The sequence below is a fragment of the Terrapene carolina genome, unplaced genomic scaffold (assembly GCF_002925995.2).
Source record: "Terrapene carolina triunguis isolate 2854851 unplaced genomic scaffold, T_m_triunguis-2.0 Scaffold633, whole genome shotgun sequence".
Classification (NCBI taxonomy): Eukaryota; Metazoa; Chordata; order Testudines; family Emydidae; genus Terrapene; species Terrapene triunguis.
In genome coordinates, this window is record NW_020664984.1 from 963,127 (window position 1) to 980,190 (window position 17,064).

General features: G+C 54.2%; 1 protein-coding gene across 2 annotated transcripts; it reads left to right on the forward strand.

Annotated features, from left to right (window-relative positions):
* Positions 1-102: 102 nt before the first annotated feature.
* Positions 103-12,361, forward strand: PRADC1 (protease associated domain containing 1). 2 transcript variants are annotated; one of them, XM_024203789.2, is made up of 6 exons: positions 103-458; positions 620-875; positions 4,102-4,202; positions 7,303-7,412; positions 9,798-9,965; positions 10,697-12,361. In XM_024203789.2, exons 2-6 carry the CDS (start codon positions 809-811, stop codon positions 10,815-10,817), a joined length of 567 nt encoding a protein of 188 aa, XP_024059557.1. In that variant the 5' UTR covers positions 103-458; positions 620-808; the 3' UTR covers positions 10,818-12,361. The 2 variants fall into 2 exon arrangements, with proteins under 2 accessions (XP_024059557.1, XP_029769292.1); XM_029913432.1 differs by lacking the exon at positions 103-458 and having other exon boundaries at positions 577-875.
* Positions 12,362-17,064: the final 4,703 nt, after the last annotated feature.

The window sequence follows — 17,064 nt, forward strand, 5'->3', positions numbered from 1 at the left end:
GGGCTGCGTGAGAGCAGAGCAGGCTGGAGAATCAGAAAGAGAAGCAATAGCGATCGCCTCATTAAAATCACAATTGTAAAAAACAAAACCAGCGCCCAGGGTCTTATTACTGCAACCCTTGCCCTCCCTTCCCTCCTCATTGTTTGTGGCTTTCACTCATTGTGTCTACTCCAAGCCCTGCAGGTACCAGTGCAGCTTTATGACTGTTGGGAGCAGCTCCGCGCTAGTGAATGGGGCTACTCATTTTAAGTAAAGACACCCATGTAAGCAAACCTTAATGAATTAAACTCGCAGTCCCCTCTTTGAACGGTCAGGATCACAGCAGGGGAAATTGAGGCACGCAGTGCAATGCCTTGGTCAAGGTCATCCAGCACGTCTATAGCAGAGCCTGGAGTAAAACCCCACCTCCTGACACCCAGGCCAGTGAAGCAACCACAGCACTCTCCTTGGAATACGCAGTGAGAAGCTCACTTTTATCTTCAGGAAGTGGGTGGAAAAGGACGAATTTGCTTCCAGTTATTTTGCTGCCAGATTTTGCTGAAAAATCTCCTGCTAATTTCAGTGGGGGCTGAATTTGTGGGCCTGGGATTAAATAATTTTTTTGCTTCCTCTCTATTAGGAACCTGTTGGTAATTTAAACCCTCTTGTAGCCGGCAGTGGATTGATTGAAACCTTCACCAATGAGACCAGCAGCTGCTTGAGCTCACCAATGAGTGGAAGCTAGAGGCCGAGCTCTGCTCTCTTGCCAGTTTGACACTTCTATGGTTAGAGGTGCATTTGGGAGCTGTGGGGAGGCTGGCGAACAGACATGCTATTCAGCACTGGCAGATGGCTGCGTTTGGTGCTCTATCTCTGCGCCTGGCCTTTCGTTGATGGTGAGTACTGGCCACTCGGGGGCTGGAGAGTGCCCCAGTGCTTGCATTGGGTAGGCGCCTTTTCCAGTAAGCTTGCAAAGCCGGACTGTGCTGACTTGACAAGAAAGCGGTTAAAATGCACGTTGAGGTGCCTGTTCGAAGTCTTGTGCTGATGCGGCAGCTGGCCTTGTGCTCAGATACTCTGTTGGCCTTAAATAAAGGCCTGGGGAGGGGGTGAAAAAAAAATCTTCTTGAATGCTTCACTTTGGGGTGAATTTGTGATTATTATTTATTCTTTGTACTCTCGTCGCTCTGCTTTATTTGCTGTCGTGGAGACCTGCCAAACCTGTCAGGGTTTTTAGTCTATTTATAAATTCCCATTTTCACGTCTATATTCTGCAAAGCAGTGGCAATCCGGCTCAGGAGGATCTCACTGCACATGACCCAGTGTTTCTGAGTGCCTTGTGCTCTTCCCCCCCACCCCCGTGTCTTGGCTTGTCCTGGCTTTGAAAGCAGTGAGCGAGCCAAAGAAAAATATAATGCAACATCCTCTTGGCCTGGGATGTGATCCCTCCAGGTCACAGCTGAGGTGGGAGAATCTTGCACTGCCGCTGCCCTTGTTTGGGGGCTAGAGGGAAGAGTTTTGTCCATTAGAGCACCGTTAATCAGCCCTAAAACTCCTGCAAAGAGATTTGGAAAGGAAGATGGAGGGAGTGCAGGATTGAGGGGCAGCCAGCAGGTAAATAAGGGGAGACTACAGCAGCTAAAAGATTGAGAAAGCAAAGAAGTAGATCCCAGAGGGGAGGTTGCTCCGCTGGATTCTAGAAATGACCTTTGTTCAGTTTGGAGGCGCTTTGCAAAGGGCTGGCAGCCTGTTTATATGTCACATTCTGGAGGAGTCTTGGGATGGGTCCAAGCTGCTTGCACAAATTCATTTTCTGGCCGCGGCTGGGGGATTTGCTAAGTGTTGCTTGGTTCACGTTAGGTTAGCAGAAGTGCTGCTGCAGGATGTCAGAATGCGCTCAACAGTACAGAGGGTTAGGGCTCCATTTGGAGAGGTGCTGAACACTGACCACTCCTGTTGATGTAAGCAAGAGCTGTGGGTACTCAGCACCTCTCAGGATTAGACCCTTACTTGTCATTCAACCTTGTACCCCCCCAGCCTGTCCTCTGAATACTGTAGTAATTATTAACTCCCACTGACAAGGCACTTTGCATCCAAGGATCTTGGAGAGCTTTAAGCCTCATGGTGCCCTTGAGATGCAGATTAATAAGGATAATTTCCCAAATTGTACAGATGGGGAAACTGAGGCACAGAACAATGAAGCGACTTGCCCAAGGACTCGCAGCCAATTAGTGGCAGAGCCAGGAATAGAACCCACATCCCCAGACTCCCCTGCTCCAGCCACTAGACACCTCCTCCCAACTGACACTCTAACCATCAAGAGGCATCTGTGGTTGAGAGGGAAGGGGGTTTTCCATAGGGCTAGCATCAGTGCCTTCATGTGGATCAGTCTTCTGGGCTGCTAGAGCAGTTTGACCCTTTGGAGCTTCTGTCAATGTCTTTTTTCATTCACTTCAGCCTCTCACAAAGAGATCACGACCAAGCACAGGTGTGGTGGTCTACAGCCATCCTCTCCTTTTAATTTAGAGTGTGAATTGGATTGCTAGAGCATCTTGTATGCTTCACCTGCATTAACTGCGCCTCCCAACTCCCTCGTGCCATTGTCGTTATCCCCATTTACTATTGGAGGGGAAACTGAGGCAGAGAAAGGGTAAGGGCAATGCGTTTGAAAAGTGACTGGTGATTTTTGGGCACCCAACTTGACACCCCTCCAGGGTCCTGATGTCCAGAGGTGCTAGGCACCAGCAGCTCCATTGACTTCGTCTGGAGCTGTGGGTGCTGCAGCAGCTTGGGAAATCAGGCCCAAGGTGCCTCAAACTGCAAAAATTGGGGATACCCAGAGATCAGTGGGTGTTGGTGAAAATGCTGGTCTAAGTGACCCTCCCAGGGTCACACAGGGTGTCGGTCCAACAGAACCCAGGTTTCCCGCTGCCCACGCTCCTGCTGTAACTGTTAGTCAGAGCTCCCTTCGCAAGATGTAAAAGAGCTGTCCTGAGTCTAGGCAGTGCTGATTCAAACTACAGGTGAAGGGGTCATCTCAGTGGGAGCCCATCACCCCTGCCCTGGCTCAGTTGGGGCAGAGGGAAAGAGGACACACCTGTAAGAGGCTCCCAGGAGATCCGGCATAACTCCGACAGCTTCTGTGCCATAGCAAATTCAGCATTAAGCTTTCCACCCACTGCTTGTCAATGGATCCCTAATTGCCTCCGTGGGAAATAAGTGGCTCCAGAATCAGTCGCGGAGGCAGGACATTTGGAGCTCTTAATTAAAGCACTTCTATGGCAGTGCCTTGGGATTCAGCTAACGATTATTGTGCATCTGCTGTGTCCGGAACGCAGCTGTGTTAAGCCTGCTGGAGCTTTTGCAATCCATTTCTTCAGGTGGCATGAGCTGGGCACTGGAAAAGGGACCTCATTGTGCCAGGATTGGGAGCGCTTTGTCCTGGCTGGCCAGGTAGCCATTCCCCCACCCCCTCACTAGGGTTACTGTTACAAAGCCTGTTTGTTTGGAGGTGACGTAATACACATGGGACGTTCGCTGGAGCAGAATTGGCACCGAGCGTTGTTCCAGAGAGTGGCATCAGTAGATCTTTTCAGAATCCTGAATGCAGTCATAGCTTCCGTCAGGCAGTCTTCGCTGGGGTATGGCATTGGGTTGGCTTAAAAAAATTATGGCGAAGGGGTTGGAAAAAGAGCCCATGATGTATTTTCACAAGCGTACCGGGGTGTATGTGCAGGTGTTCTGGACAAATTACACCAGGAGTCATTTCAATTCTGCCTCCTTAAAACATCCCTTGTGATTTCAGTGGAATCCCATATTCTTGGCTTCCTGCTCTAAACAGTTATGCAGCATTGCTGTGCGTTGTTGAACAGCTCCTCCCACACACACCAGAACTGGCTGCATCAACGTGGCAGGTGAATTGTGCCACCGTGACACCAGTTGGGATGAAAGATGCTGTGTAAATGAAATGTTATAACCTGTTGCTTCTCCCACCCCCATTGAGAAGAGCTGTTTTCACAGCAGCATGATTGTGAATTTAGTTTTAAATCTCTCCAAAGGAATTTCCCAAGAGCTTTTCCATTTCCCCCCCTTGTCTATTTTTTTGTCTTTTTAAATACGCAGGTTTACGCGTCCATGAATATTTATATTTCCAAGTGCTGAGTCCCGGAGATATCCGCTACATCTTCACTGCTACTCCGGCCAAAGATTTTGGAGGCGTGTTTGTAAGTATGAGGATCAGATCTGTATTAGACCTTTCATTTCTAGATTTTCTCAACAGCAACTAGTGGATTTGAAACCTGATCTTCATTTGGTCGTTTCTTACACTTGTTGCCCTTTAGAAACAGTGGGCCAGATTCTGAGCTCAGTCCCATCAGCGTCAATTATTGAAGCTGCTGATGTTGCTCTGATTTACACTGCTATAAGAGAGCTCTAAGTCTGGCCCGATGGGTGTAGATTGAACTTTGGAATTTGCTGAGGAATTCTGATGCAGCTACTCCAGAATCTCTGTGATCCACTTACCTTCTCTCCGGAACTCTGCAGTTCCTGCTCAATCTGGGACACGCAAAACAAGCGAGGTCCTCTGTTAACATGGTCCAAAAAGCAGATCCAAGTGTAAGAAAAATGCTGGAACTACTTAAGAAGTTATTTCTGCGAGATAGATTGGAGGCCGAGGTGCTGCTCTCCCTGTCTGCCTAATCTTGTGTGAGATGCCCGGCCCATAACTGATTGGATAAGTGCCAGAATTATAAATTGTTATTATACTAACTGCAGAGACATCTGTGCAAGCAACTTGCATTTCTGAAATCACTCATAGATGCAGATGACTTATTAAAAATCTCCAACAAGCAACTACCAATGCACTGTACTAGTTAGTGGTATCACATTTTAGCTTCAAAGCGCCTTGCAAACGTTAACTGTATAACCATCCCAACACCCCTGCAAGGCAGGTAGATATTTTTAATCCCCATTTTACAGATTGGGGAAACTGAGGCAGGCTAAAGTGATTTGCCCAAGACCACACAGCAGGACAGTGTTAGAGGCAGGATTAAATTTCAAGAGTTCGGGGCTCCTAGGCCAATGCTCAGTCCATGAGATCACAAGTTTCTAGCTCCGAGTCCTGTGTTTAGACCAGAGGTGGACAAAGTACGGCCCGTGGGCCACATCCAGCCTGCGGGACCGTCCTGCCTGGCCCCTGAGCTCCCAGCCGGGGAGGCTAACCCCCGGTCCCTCCCCCGCTGTTCCACATCCCTTGCAGCCTCAGCTCACTGCACCGCCGGGCAGCTCAGCACCGGCACACCCCCCGCCTCAGGGGAGCAGGCGGGAGGCGCAGCCGGCTGGAGAGAAGCGGGGCTTTAAAGGGGGAACCGCCGCTTCTCTCCGGCTGCGCGGCTGCCCCTGCTCCTGCTCCTCCTGAGTCCTCTGCCCATGTTCGCAGGGCCACATTCCGAAAGGGGGTGGGGACCCAGGGGGGGCGGTTAGGGGCAGGGGGTCCCAGGAGGGGGCGGTCACGGGACAGGGAGGGGGGGTTGGATAGGGGGTGAGAGTCCCCGGGGGCCTGTCGGGGGCGGGGATGTGGATAGGGGTCAGGGGGGCAGTCAGGGAACTGGGAGCAGGGCGGTTGGATAGGGGGTGGGGTCTCAGGGGGGCGGTTAGGGGCGGGGGGTCCCGGGAGGAGGTGGTCAGGGGACAAGGAGCAGAGGGGTTGGATGGGTCGGGGATTCTGAGGGGGGCAGTCAGGGGGCAGGAAGTGGGAGGGGGCGGATAGGGGGCGGGGGCCAGGCTGTTTGGGGAGGCACAGCCTTCCCTACCTGACCCTCCATACCATTTTGCAACCCCGATGTGGCCCTCGGGCCAAAAAGTTAGCCCACCCCTGGTTTAGACCCTACCTCTGAGCTTCTAGGCCCAGATCTTGAAAGCTATTTAGGCTCCTAACTTCCACTGAAATCAATGAGCATTAGGAGCCTAATTACTTTTGAAGATCTGGACCCTAGATTCTCTTTATACTAGAACAAAGGGATACTGCCAGATGTTGCCATTTCTCCACCATCAGCAGGGCGTCCTGCTTGGCGTGGTAGAGAATGCCTCTTGCGGGATTCGGCTGAGATAAGGCTGAGGGCCTCGTTCACCATTGCCCTGCACCTGGTGTGGTGCCAAGTATGTGAGAGACGCTGCCGTGCTCATCTTGTTGCCCCTTTGCACGAGAGTAAAAGCCGTGCGAGGCACAGGGCCATGGAGAATCAGGTCCAAAAGGGAGTAAGCCGGCAGCGTGCAAGGGTGGGAAGGCGGCAGAGTGACCCAAGCAGCCTACATGGGGCTGCATTGTACAGGACTCCGATGGACTGACAAGCCGGCAGCGCCTGGCCACTCTGCAAACTGTGATTCAGTGACCTGCACAAACGGGACCTTGGCCCTGTAATAAAGAAAAGGGGGCGAGGGGGGATGAGTTCAGTAAGAAACAAGTGACCAGACCTGCCCGAAGCTGCAGGCTGGGCAAATCCAGCAAGAGGCAGTTCTCTACCATGCACAGCATCTGGGACAGCCCTCACAGGCCAGGGAGGTCAAAGGCAGGGAGCTACAGTGTCTGGTTATGGACACGTACACGGTGAACACCAGTTCACGGGGAGACCCTCCCGTCCAATCCTGGGTCCCTAAGAACAACTGCCTTAGACGGGACCTCCCTGTAATTCCCTGCCAGGTCTCCCGCAGGGCGGATGGAACCGTGAGCCTCCCACCTTGGAGCTGAACCACACGCAGCAAGGAGAGGGAGTGCCATCCAGGGCTTAGAGCCCAGAACTGCGAGTCCAGAGACCGAAGTCCTATTCCCTGCTCTGCCACGGACTCACTGTGTGTCTCTGGGCACATCATGGAACTGCTCTGTGCCTCAGTTTCCCCATCTGTAAAATGGGGGTAATAAGCATTGCCTACCTGCCATGGCTGTTGTGGGGGTTGAGGAATCGTTGGCAGAAAGATGCTATAGCAAGGAAGAGGAAGTACTAGCCAATGCACTGTACTCAAACTCCTCTGATAGCGCCCTCAGGTTTTGCAGGGTTTAATATTAGACCCTTAGGTGCTATAGACCTGCAAAGTATGTAGCAGTCTAGCAATAACAAGGCCAGATCTGACTGTCTTTGTAGTTTTCTTCGGGTTTAGTTAGGGGCAGGACGGTGAGAACTGTTCTATGAAGCTGGCCTTAACCAGAACAAATAAAGCCTGTTGCTGCAGACCCCAGAATAGATCTACGTTAGCAAACCCAGCCCCCCCACCCCCCAGTACTGCCCCCTGCCTTTACTCCCAGTCTGCTTCTTTTCTTTCCTCTCCGAGAACACGAGATACGAGCAGATCCACCTGGTCCCGGCAGACCCTCCGGAGGCATGCGGGGAGCTAAACAATGGAGTCTTCATCCAAGATCAGATCGCCCTGGTGGAGCGTGGGTAGGTTGGATGACAGATCTGTTTTACCAAGGGGGGCGGGGGAGCTATTTATAGTGTGATTCTAGAACAGCGGCGTGCAGGGAGTGGGCGGGTTGGGCTTTTTCCACCAAAGAGATCGGGCAGAACGAAATCTGGCACGTCGCAGAGCGCCTGCCTGGGGAACGGTCCCGTGGAGATTTCGGCTCATGTTCGTTTTTATCATAGTCCTCTGACAGTAGAGGCTCCTCTGCATGGAGAATATTACTGAGGTAGCTATACTGCTGGCATGATCGCTGCATAGCTATGCCAGTAAAACTCCTTGAGTGGACACTCTTCTCCCGGGATGGTGAGTCCACCTGGGGAGTTATATGTACGCTGGGCATTTGCTCCTTGTAGACAACACCCGAAACGTGATTCGTCTCCAGTCCCCTGTTACTTTCTAGTCTGACAAAACTGACTCCATCATCCGCTTTCCCCTCTGTCGTATGTCTGTATGGCGAGGTCCTGGAAGGAAACCAGTCGTGTGCCCCTTCCCCAGGGAATCCTCTGACAGCTCTGAGGTTCGTTTGGGGCGTCCGTCACCCCTTCTCCTGAGACATTTAGGGGGCTGTGGCATGGGCCCAGGTGAGCCTCCAGCCCCACGGACGAGGGGGCCTGCCAAGAATGAAACCTCCCAGCTCAATCGGGGCTGGAGACGTCTGGCATGGGACGGCTGTCACTTACTCAGTAGCAGCTGCTGAGGGGACTAATGTAGCTTCAGGAATTGTTCCTGCCCTCCTGGATTTCCTTGAGGACACTGAGCAGGGAACAACGCTGCCCCCCAACTCCACTCCTCCCGGGCCCTGCTGTCAAGCTCTGCCTCCTCGCGGTGGGCCCGGTGCTGCTAGGCATCGCGCCAGGGGGAATTCAGCCCCGCAGCGGCCCCTCTGCTCACGCAGGCTCTTAGCCCCGGCATTCTGAGAGCAGCCGTGTGGTCTAGGAGCCAGGACAGGCCCTACTGACTGGGACCGTTTTCCTAAAGCATCCACCTTTCCCCTGGCGACTGGGGCTTGGTTAGAGGAGGCTGAAGCCTTCTGGCTAATAACCACAGAGCAGGTCCAGCAGGGGCACCGCCAGGGCCAGCCAGCTCCACCCTGCCCCACCACCGCCCCAGTTCCAAGTTGCGGGGATGCATTCCCAGGCGGAGAAGGGAAGGACCCAGTCAGTCTTGGCCTGGCTGCTGAGCCTCTGGGGGTCTGTCTGCACTGCAGTCAGGCAGCTAGCGGCAGCTGCTGCGGCGTCACTGCTGTTCCTAGCTGGTTAGCTCACTCGAAGCCAGCTCGGTACACCCACGCGGGCTGCAGTCACACCTCCGATTGTGGGTAGGCGGACCGTGCCAGAGCACTGATAATGCTGGATCAGCGTTTTTTGCGACAAGAGCACCTGCTCCGTGGGAGCGAGACCACCTGCTCCCCGCCCGCCGGTCAGCCAGCAGCTATCTCCTGGGCACTGTTAGCAAAGGAGTCTGCGCTCCCAAGCGGAAGCCGGCAGCTTTGCGCGCTGTGCCCAGGGCTGCGCCCGGGGAGGATTGCCGGGCAAGTGTCAGTGTTCGGACAACGTCCCAGACAGGCCGGCGATCACAGCTGGTGCTGGGTGAAGGGGGGCCGTACAAGCCAGCACAGTCACTCACTTGCTCTTGGGGCGGAGTGTTACCCTTTGAGCACTGGAGAGTGTCGCTGAGGTGCCCTGAAGACCGAGAAAGTAAAAGAAGAGAATTAGGGGAGATGATTTCATAGATCCCAAGCCCAGAAGGGACCGCAGTCTGCCCCTCTGTCTACCACAGGCCAGAGACCTGCCCCACGAGAATTCCTAGGGCAGAGCTTTTAGACAAACAGCTGAGTTCGATTTAAAACCGGCCAGGGATGGCGAATCCACCACGACCCTTGGTAAGTTGTTCCAATGGTTAATTACTAAGTTTGCTCAGACAGTACGTTAATGAGGCCTGGTCCCAGCACAGGCCTGGGAGCCAGGTGCTGCAGAATTCTAACCCCAACTCTGACACAGATTCCCTCTGCATCCTTGGGCAAATCACAGCACCATTGTGCCTCAGTTTCCTTGCCTGCTCCCTCACCAATGTCTCCAGGGCGTCGGGAGAATGTTGGTGAAGCAAAGATAGAGAAGTCCCTATTATTATTATGAACAATAAGAATCCTTTGGTTAAAATGGGTCGTTCGCTTCCTATTCCCCCGCTCAGACATAAGTGTGGCCCTTTTCACCCTTCGCTCTCACGGGCGGCAATTGTATGAAATGCACGAAGCGCGTCAGCTGGGAAGGGGTGATGTCTTTGAAGGGGGAGACATAGGCGCTGTGCTGTGCAGACAGCCGGCCAAGCGGGTCTCTGAGACGCAGCGTTATTTTCTGCCGCAGTGGTTGTTCCTTCTTGTCGAAGACGCGGGTCATCCAGGAGCACGGCGGGAGGGCAGTGATTATCGCCGATAACGCGTACGACAACGACAGCTTCTACGTCGAAATGATCCAGGACAGCACGAGGCTGACGGCGGACATTCCTGCTCTCTTCCTCCTGGGCAGGGACGGGTAGGTGCCTTTCCCCAACGTGCGCACACCCCCGTATCTTCAGATTGTGCCCCGCATTGTACCCAGGCAGCCCCATTGAAGTCAGTCTGGTTATGGGGATGAAACGAAGATAGCACTGGCACCTTTGTTTCCACCACCTCAGATGTTCTCCAGATTTTTAATGTCCATGCCCCCGATCATGGGCTCTGGCCATGGAGACTGAAGTGCTCCGTTTATCTACAGCATCGTGATGTAGAATAAATGATAAAGCTAGCGCTTAAAGCAGAGAGCATAAACTGCAGGCCATAGCCTGTCTCTCTCCAGGGCTGGCCCAGTGCTGATGAGCCACCGTGGTGCTCCACTCAGCCATCCCTATTCATCCAGCAAGCAAGAGGCATCTGCAATCACACAGGGCTGCCTCGGTTGATTCTTAAACATGGAAATTGTTTAGGCAGCTTAAGTGCAGCTGCCAGAAAATTCAGCCTTCCCCTGATGAAGGCTGGACTCTACAAGGTGCTGAGAGTCCCATGGGAAGGGCTAAGTGACTTCACTTCCCTCCGAGGTCAGTGGGCGCTAAGCGCCTCTCAGAATCAGGCCCTGTAAGTGAGACCCTTAGTGGAGTCAGTTGTATTTGTTCTGTGGGGTTGAGTTGGTCTTGACGTTGCACTCTTCGGTGGCTCCAGCGCGCGCCTACGGGCCGAGCTCCTCTTTCCCAACTCACTCCGTCAATATGCGTGCCTGTCTCTCTCTAGGTACATGATCCGACGCTCCTTGGAACAGCACGGACTCCCCTGGGCCATCATCTCCATCCCCGTCAACGTTACCAGCATCCCAGCCTATGAAATGATGCAGCCTCCATGGACCTTCTGGTAGTGGGGAGAGAAAGGGAAGGTCTTGGAGCCTTCTGGATGGATTTGTTGAAGGGATTGGCCTTGAAGAACAGCCCCTGCCTGCCCCAAAACTCCACAGTCCAAACTCACTGGGTGATTCCCACTGGAATTATTGTGCTGCAGCTGGTAGCCAGCTAACCTCAGACATCATCGCATCATTCACCGTCACCGCCGGATGACTTCCTTAGTAACTATTTCTGGGCGGGGAAGCAGATATCCCAGAGTCTGAGAGGCCAGAGCGCGCTAGGGAAGCATTCTGAGGAGCTGTAAGCTAGCAGGGGCATTGCAAACCATGGCAGGTGCGCACTGCCACTCTCAAGTGAAATGATACCGTGTGGCTAAAGCATAAAGAGGGGAAAGAGTAATGCACGGGGGATCGCTCTGTGCTAGCAGGACCCGCCAGGTCGGCCAGAGGTTTATAGTTTTCGGCCGAGTGGCGCCAGAAGCCTAAACTCAGGCAGGACGAGGGTGCCTGGAGGAGAGAGGAAGTGGCTCTGTGTGGGTTTGTTTCGGAGAGGGGGTTCAGAAGAGCGAAATCCCTCCTGTTGATATCCATGGGAGTTAGGCACCTAAATCTCTTTTTAGGATCTGGGCTCGGACTCCGTCACGTCTAAGCCAGAGCCTGAGGCTGTTCTGGAGCCAGCCCATCACCACAAGCGAATACAGGACTATAAAGGGCCAGATTCACCTCTAGCCTAAGCCAGCGCAACCCCACTGGATAACTCCCACTTCCACCTAGGCTCAGTGGCCAGGCCAGGCAAGGCACTAAGAGACGGACACAGTGTAGGTGCAAACCTGGGACATCTGAAATACTGACTGGGGGGGCATTTTCCAACCCGCTCTGCACCGAACAGACGTATGGGAACAGGCTGACCTCTTGAGAGGCCCTGGCCCGGCTAGGCAGCCCCTTTCTCCTGATCATCTCTTTCCCCATCTGCTTGCACAATGCTGCTTCACGCGGCTGAAGTGTCTCTTCCCAGATCGCTTGTAGGCCAGGCCTCACTCAACCATTTTACCATAACCTGGCACAAGAGCATCAAGCCACGCCCCCATCTTTGTGTTGTGCTGGTGATTGGTCCACTGCCCTCAGGTGTCCTCTAGTTGGCTGAAGAAGCCACCAATAGATAAGCAGGGTGGCTGAGGCTCAGTGCATTATCCTAAAAAGCAGGGTCCTACGCAGGTCTTTTAAGTGACTGGAACCTCCTTCCCTGTTTTCTTCCCCAGTAGTTTCCACGGGTCAGTAGATTTCCAGCTTCCCCAGCAGATCTGTTGCTCTGCACGTTGGGTGAGTTTTGGCTCAGCCTTCGCAAGAAGATACAGTGGGGCGGCCGGGACAGCAGCGGGAAAGGTCGGACTGTCGCCGCCTGCCACTGTAACGTCATCTCCAGATCCAAGGCTCCCCCAGCACTGAGTTGCCCCCCCCCTCCTCCGGAGCGCCTGGCTTGGTCTGGTCTGCTCCGCCTGTTGCATTATTTAAATTTTGCGTTGGGTATTTTAATGGCTTTTTAACGGGATTCTAAAAATAAAGTCGCGAAAGTTCTAAAAGGTCCCTTTGCTTGAGTGTTTTGTGGGTGACTCTGCCTTTTGAAATGGTAGAGCCCAGCTCAGCCTGGTACAAAAAGGCTTGGGTCCTTGGTGCACTCTGGGAAGTATCAGGATGGTTTTGCATTGTGCGTTCTACGTGATTTGGGGTTACACAATACTACTCCGCGAGCCCATTCTTTAACACGTGGACTCAGCATGTGTGTGTCCATACACACAGCTGATCCCGAGCCCTGTATTCTGGCTCGTAGCCCTACTGAAGTCAGTAGGACTCCTTGCATGCCTGAGGGGCCTTGTGGGAGGAAAAATTGACGGGCCAGGTCCTAACAGTAATTGTGATGCTGGACCTACCCGAGATCAAACCCTCTTCCCTTTGTGTGTTGTCTACATGCTGTAATGAACTTTCTGCTGCCGTTCCCTCCTTTGAAGCCTGCTTCTGAATTTCACTATGTCCGGAAAGCCAGGCCGGGAGGCGTTTGTGCACGAGCCTGACACGTTCCCTGGAGACTGCCAGGTGACGGGAGCCTCTACTACCTTATACCGTTCAAGGGCCTGATCCTGCCCCCTTCACTTCAGTCAGGTCCCAAGTCCATTGACTCCGAGAGGCTTAGGATCTGGCCCTTGGACCAGGATTCCCAGTGGAGGCAGGAGCGCAGCGGTTTAACGCGAGTGGGCGAAGCTGGCCCTGGATCTGGAATGCTTTGCGGGGGGGGGGGGGGTCAGGGGGGGGGGGGGCTGGCTTGGCCCGTTACAGGGCAGGAGGGTCGCAAAGTTCCCAGCTGGGTTCAGCTCTTGACCCCTTTTACACCCCTAATGCTCAGGTGGGACTGAGCCAGGCTCTGCTTCTAACCCTTGGGAAGCTTTAACACGCAGCTGCTCTGGGTTAAGGCTTGGCCAGGTTCTAGGGGACTTGGGGCCGTACGCTAGAGGGCACAGGGTCAGGGAGCCCAAAGGCTGCCTGGCTGATGGGGGGCAGTGCTGGGTGTGGGACCAATCTAGACCAGTGTGGCTTTGCCCCTGCCTGGACCCCCCTCTCACCCTGTCCCCCTATACACACACCTTCCCCCAGTAGCTCTGCCTCAGCCGCGAGGGGGGCAGGGGGCAGAGGGTGCGTGGAGGCTATGTTTGGAGTGGTGCGGGGGGGGATGTGGGCTGCTGGGGATGAGGAGAAGGAAGAAGTTATAATTAGCAATGGGGAAGATGGTGGAGGCTGTTGGGAATGGAGGAGGGAGACAGGGCAGCCTTGTCCCCTCCCTCCCCCCCGATTTGGAACCCAGTGTACATGTGACACGCCCATGGATCGGAGCCTTGCTACCGTCTCTTGAATGCTGCAGTCAGGATTCATTCGTGGCCATGTGATTTGTAGCCCAGAGGCTGGGCAGCACAGGAGAAAGGTCTCTGCCGTTGCAGCGGAGGGAGCCCAGGGCACTGGCATGTTCCAGGGTTGATGCACTGGGAAAGTCCTGATCAGACGGTAGGTTCCACTGACCCAGGACACACTCGGGCCCGATCCTGCAAAGTGCTGCTCGCCCTGCACGCCTGTTAGCTGAAGGTGGCTGAGTGGCACTAGGGCTGCGTGGGTCTTGGCCCGGTTCGGCCTGGCTGCCGCTTTCAGTTCCTCTGGCGCTGTCACCCAGGCAAGGAGTGTGTGGACTGCAGCCCCACTCCCTGCTAGCTGGTTCCTTCCATTCGGCTGCCAGTGCTGGGCAGGCCGAAGGCTAAGTCTGGATCCCACTACGTCATGCCCCCTCCAGCTCCCAGGACCTGTCCGGCGCCAGCTGGCATTTGCCTTCATGCTGTCGGGGCTCTAGTCGCAGGATAATGGTCTATATTCCTTTGTAACATGAACCTCTTCTTTAATCGCTCTAATAAAGACTGAAGCTCTCAGCCGTCTGATTTCTTGACTTCCCATTAGTGGGTGTATCGAGATTTATAACTGAGCAAAATAACATCAGTTGGGGCACGGTTGTTTGGAGCTGTGACGACGCAAGGCTCCGTGCTTGGGTTGTTCCAGATTTGCTCGACAGGGCTGGGGAAGGAATGGCTGCTGCCGAGATGTATTTCTGACGGGGAATGCTGCATTTGTAGGGTTAGTGCCTGTTCCAGGGGCAGCTTTGCTCCAAGCCCAGAGGACCACATGGGCAGGAGAACAACCGTCCGCCCTGCCCTGCTCAGCCCAGCGCTGGGGCTTTAGGTGCCTGCAGAGAAGTTGAAGAAGCCACGGGTATGTCTAAGTTTACTGGCTCTTCGCTGTTAGCACATTGATTTGCTTTCGCACACCCTTCACCACGAGAGTCACGGAGTTGTGTGAAACTCTCCACCAACAGGAAGTAACGTCAGGGCTGGATTGGCAGGAACAAAGCCCAGGCAGGACTGGGTCACAGCGGCAGTAGTGTGTCCTTCACCCAGCACTCAGCCCCACCCCTCTCCTGGAAGGGCCAACTCTGGGATCAAATGAGGACATGTCTGTTCCACAGCGGCGGATAAGAACCATGAGGTGGTCAGCTGGCCGCTTGGAACTGGAATAAGATAATCAATTGCTTTCACAAACCAACCATCAGATGGCAATGTCCAGTCACTACTAGCCTGGGCTTGCTTTAAACTAGACCATCCCTGACAGGTGTTTCTCTAACCTGTGCTTACCAAATTCACCGCAGTGAAAAACGCATCCTGGACCGTGAAATCTGGACTCCCCCGTGAAATCTGGCTATTGTAGGGGTGTCGCAGTATTGCCACCCTTACTTCTGTGCTGCCTTTAGAGCGGAGTGGCTGCTGGCCGGGCGCCCCGCTCTGAAGGCAGTGCTGCCACCAGCAGCAGTGCAGAACTAAGGATGGCAATGCCAAGACCCGCCTGTAATAGCCTTGTGACCCTTCCCTTTTGGATCAGGACCCCCCACGGTTACAACACTGTGACATTTCAGCTTTAAAAATCTGAAACCGTGAAATTTAAGAGTTTTTAAATCCTATGACCATATTTACCAAAACGGACCATGAATTTGGTAGGTTCCAAACCATCACTGAACGTGGAGAACAAGTGATCACCATCCGTGTTTAATTCAAAGAAACAGGCCGAGCCCCAGTTCTTACCAATGGCATTTTATTGAGGCCACCGAAGGGCATGATGCCACAGGGATGGCAGTGGGAGGGGTGACAAGGACCAGTTGCAGCGCTTTATTGGCTGAGATTGTTGGAGTGGGAGGATGTGCCCATCTCGGCTTCGCAAGTTCCCCTGGATCTTACCCTCAAAAGGACAGACCGAAACGGACAGAAGAAACAGTTCCATAAAGTTCAAGTGCTGTGGGAAGCTTGCAGAATCCAAACCAGCCGTGGTTAGAGTGGTTTGATTTATTTTCATTCAGGCGGATACCAACTCTCTATCATGCATTATGTACAGACAGGCAGACGCCACACCAACTGATTGAAAAGCTCTACTGACTTCAGTCTCACAACACTTGCATCAGTGTGAATGCATTGATTATAGAAGGGGATGTGTGCAATAGCCCCTCTCCATGGGGTAGGGTTGCCAACTCTCCCAGTTTTGCCGTGAGTCTCCCAGAATCGGGCTCTATCTCCCAGAGGCTACTGAAGCCAGATTTCAGGCCGCTAAAAGTCCGGCAGCACAGCGGGGCTAAGGCAGGCTCCTAGCCCTGTGCCACTCCCAGAAGCGGCCAGCATGTCCCTGCGGTCCCGGAGGGGGGAGGGGAAGGGAGTCTCTGTGTGCTGCCTCCGCCCCCAGCACCGACTCCACAGCTCCCATTGGTCAGGAACTGTGGCCAATGGGAGCTGCAGGGGTGGTGCCTGCAGGGGCAATGTGCAGAGCCCCCTGCCCCCACCCCCCCAGGGGCCGCAGGGATGTGCCGGCCGTTTCCAGGAGCAGTGCAGGGCCAGGGCAGGCAAGGAGCCTGCCTTAGCTCTGCTGTGCCACCAACTGGGAGCCAGCCAAGGTAAGCACTGCCTGGCCAGAGCCCGCACCCCTCACCCCCTCCTGCCCCAGCCCTGACCCCCCTCCTGCACCCAACTCCTTCCCAGAGCCCACACCTCACCCCCTCCTGCACCCCAACTCCCTGCCCCAGCATTGACCCCCCCTCCTGCACCTTGAATCCCTCATTCCTAGGCCCACCCTGGAACCCACACCCCCAGCCTCAGCCCGGTGAAAGTGAGTGAGGGTGGGGGAGCGCAAGCGACAGAGGGAGGGAGAATGGAGTGATCAGGGCGAGGCCTCAGGGCAGGGCTGTTTGGGTTTGTGTGATGAGACAGTTGGCAACCCTACTATGGGGACATGTCTGGATACTTCCACGGGGGAAGGACGTCCCAAGCCCTGAACCAGGAATCTGGGAGGGGGGTGGCTGATGAGACAACTCCCCAAGGCATTTTGTGACAGCAGGGAAGCAGCGTGGAGGTGACAGGGTAGGGTGCGGTGTAGGAGAACGGAATGGCACCAGAACTCTGCTTTGCCGTGAATCGAACGCAGAAAAAAGCCAGGTGGCGGAGCTGGGCACAGATTGCAGATGACCTCAGCAAGGGCAGCCAAGCCTGGCCCACCAGCTTTTCTATTTCAGAAAGATTAGTGGCAGCTTCCATCAAAAGGCAACTACTGTTAAACAGGGCCGCTTTGCACCCACTCTATGGCGGTTTGCTGGGGCTCACCCACTGAGGCACCAAAACCTCCCGTGCCGAATACTCCCAGA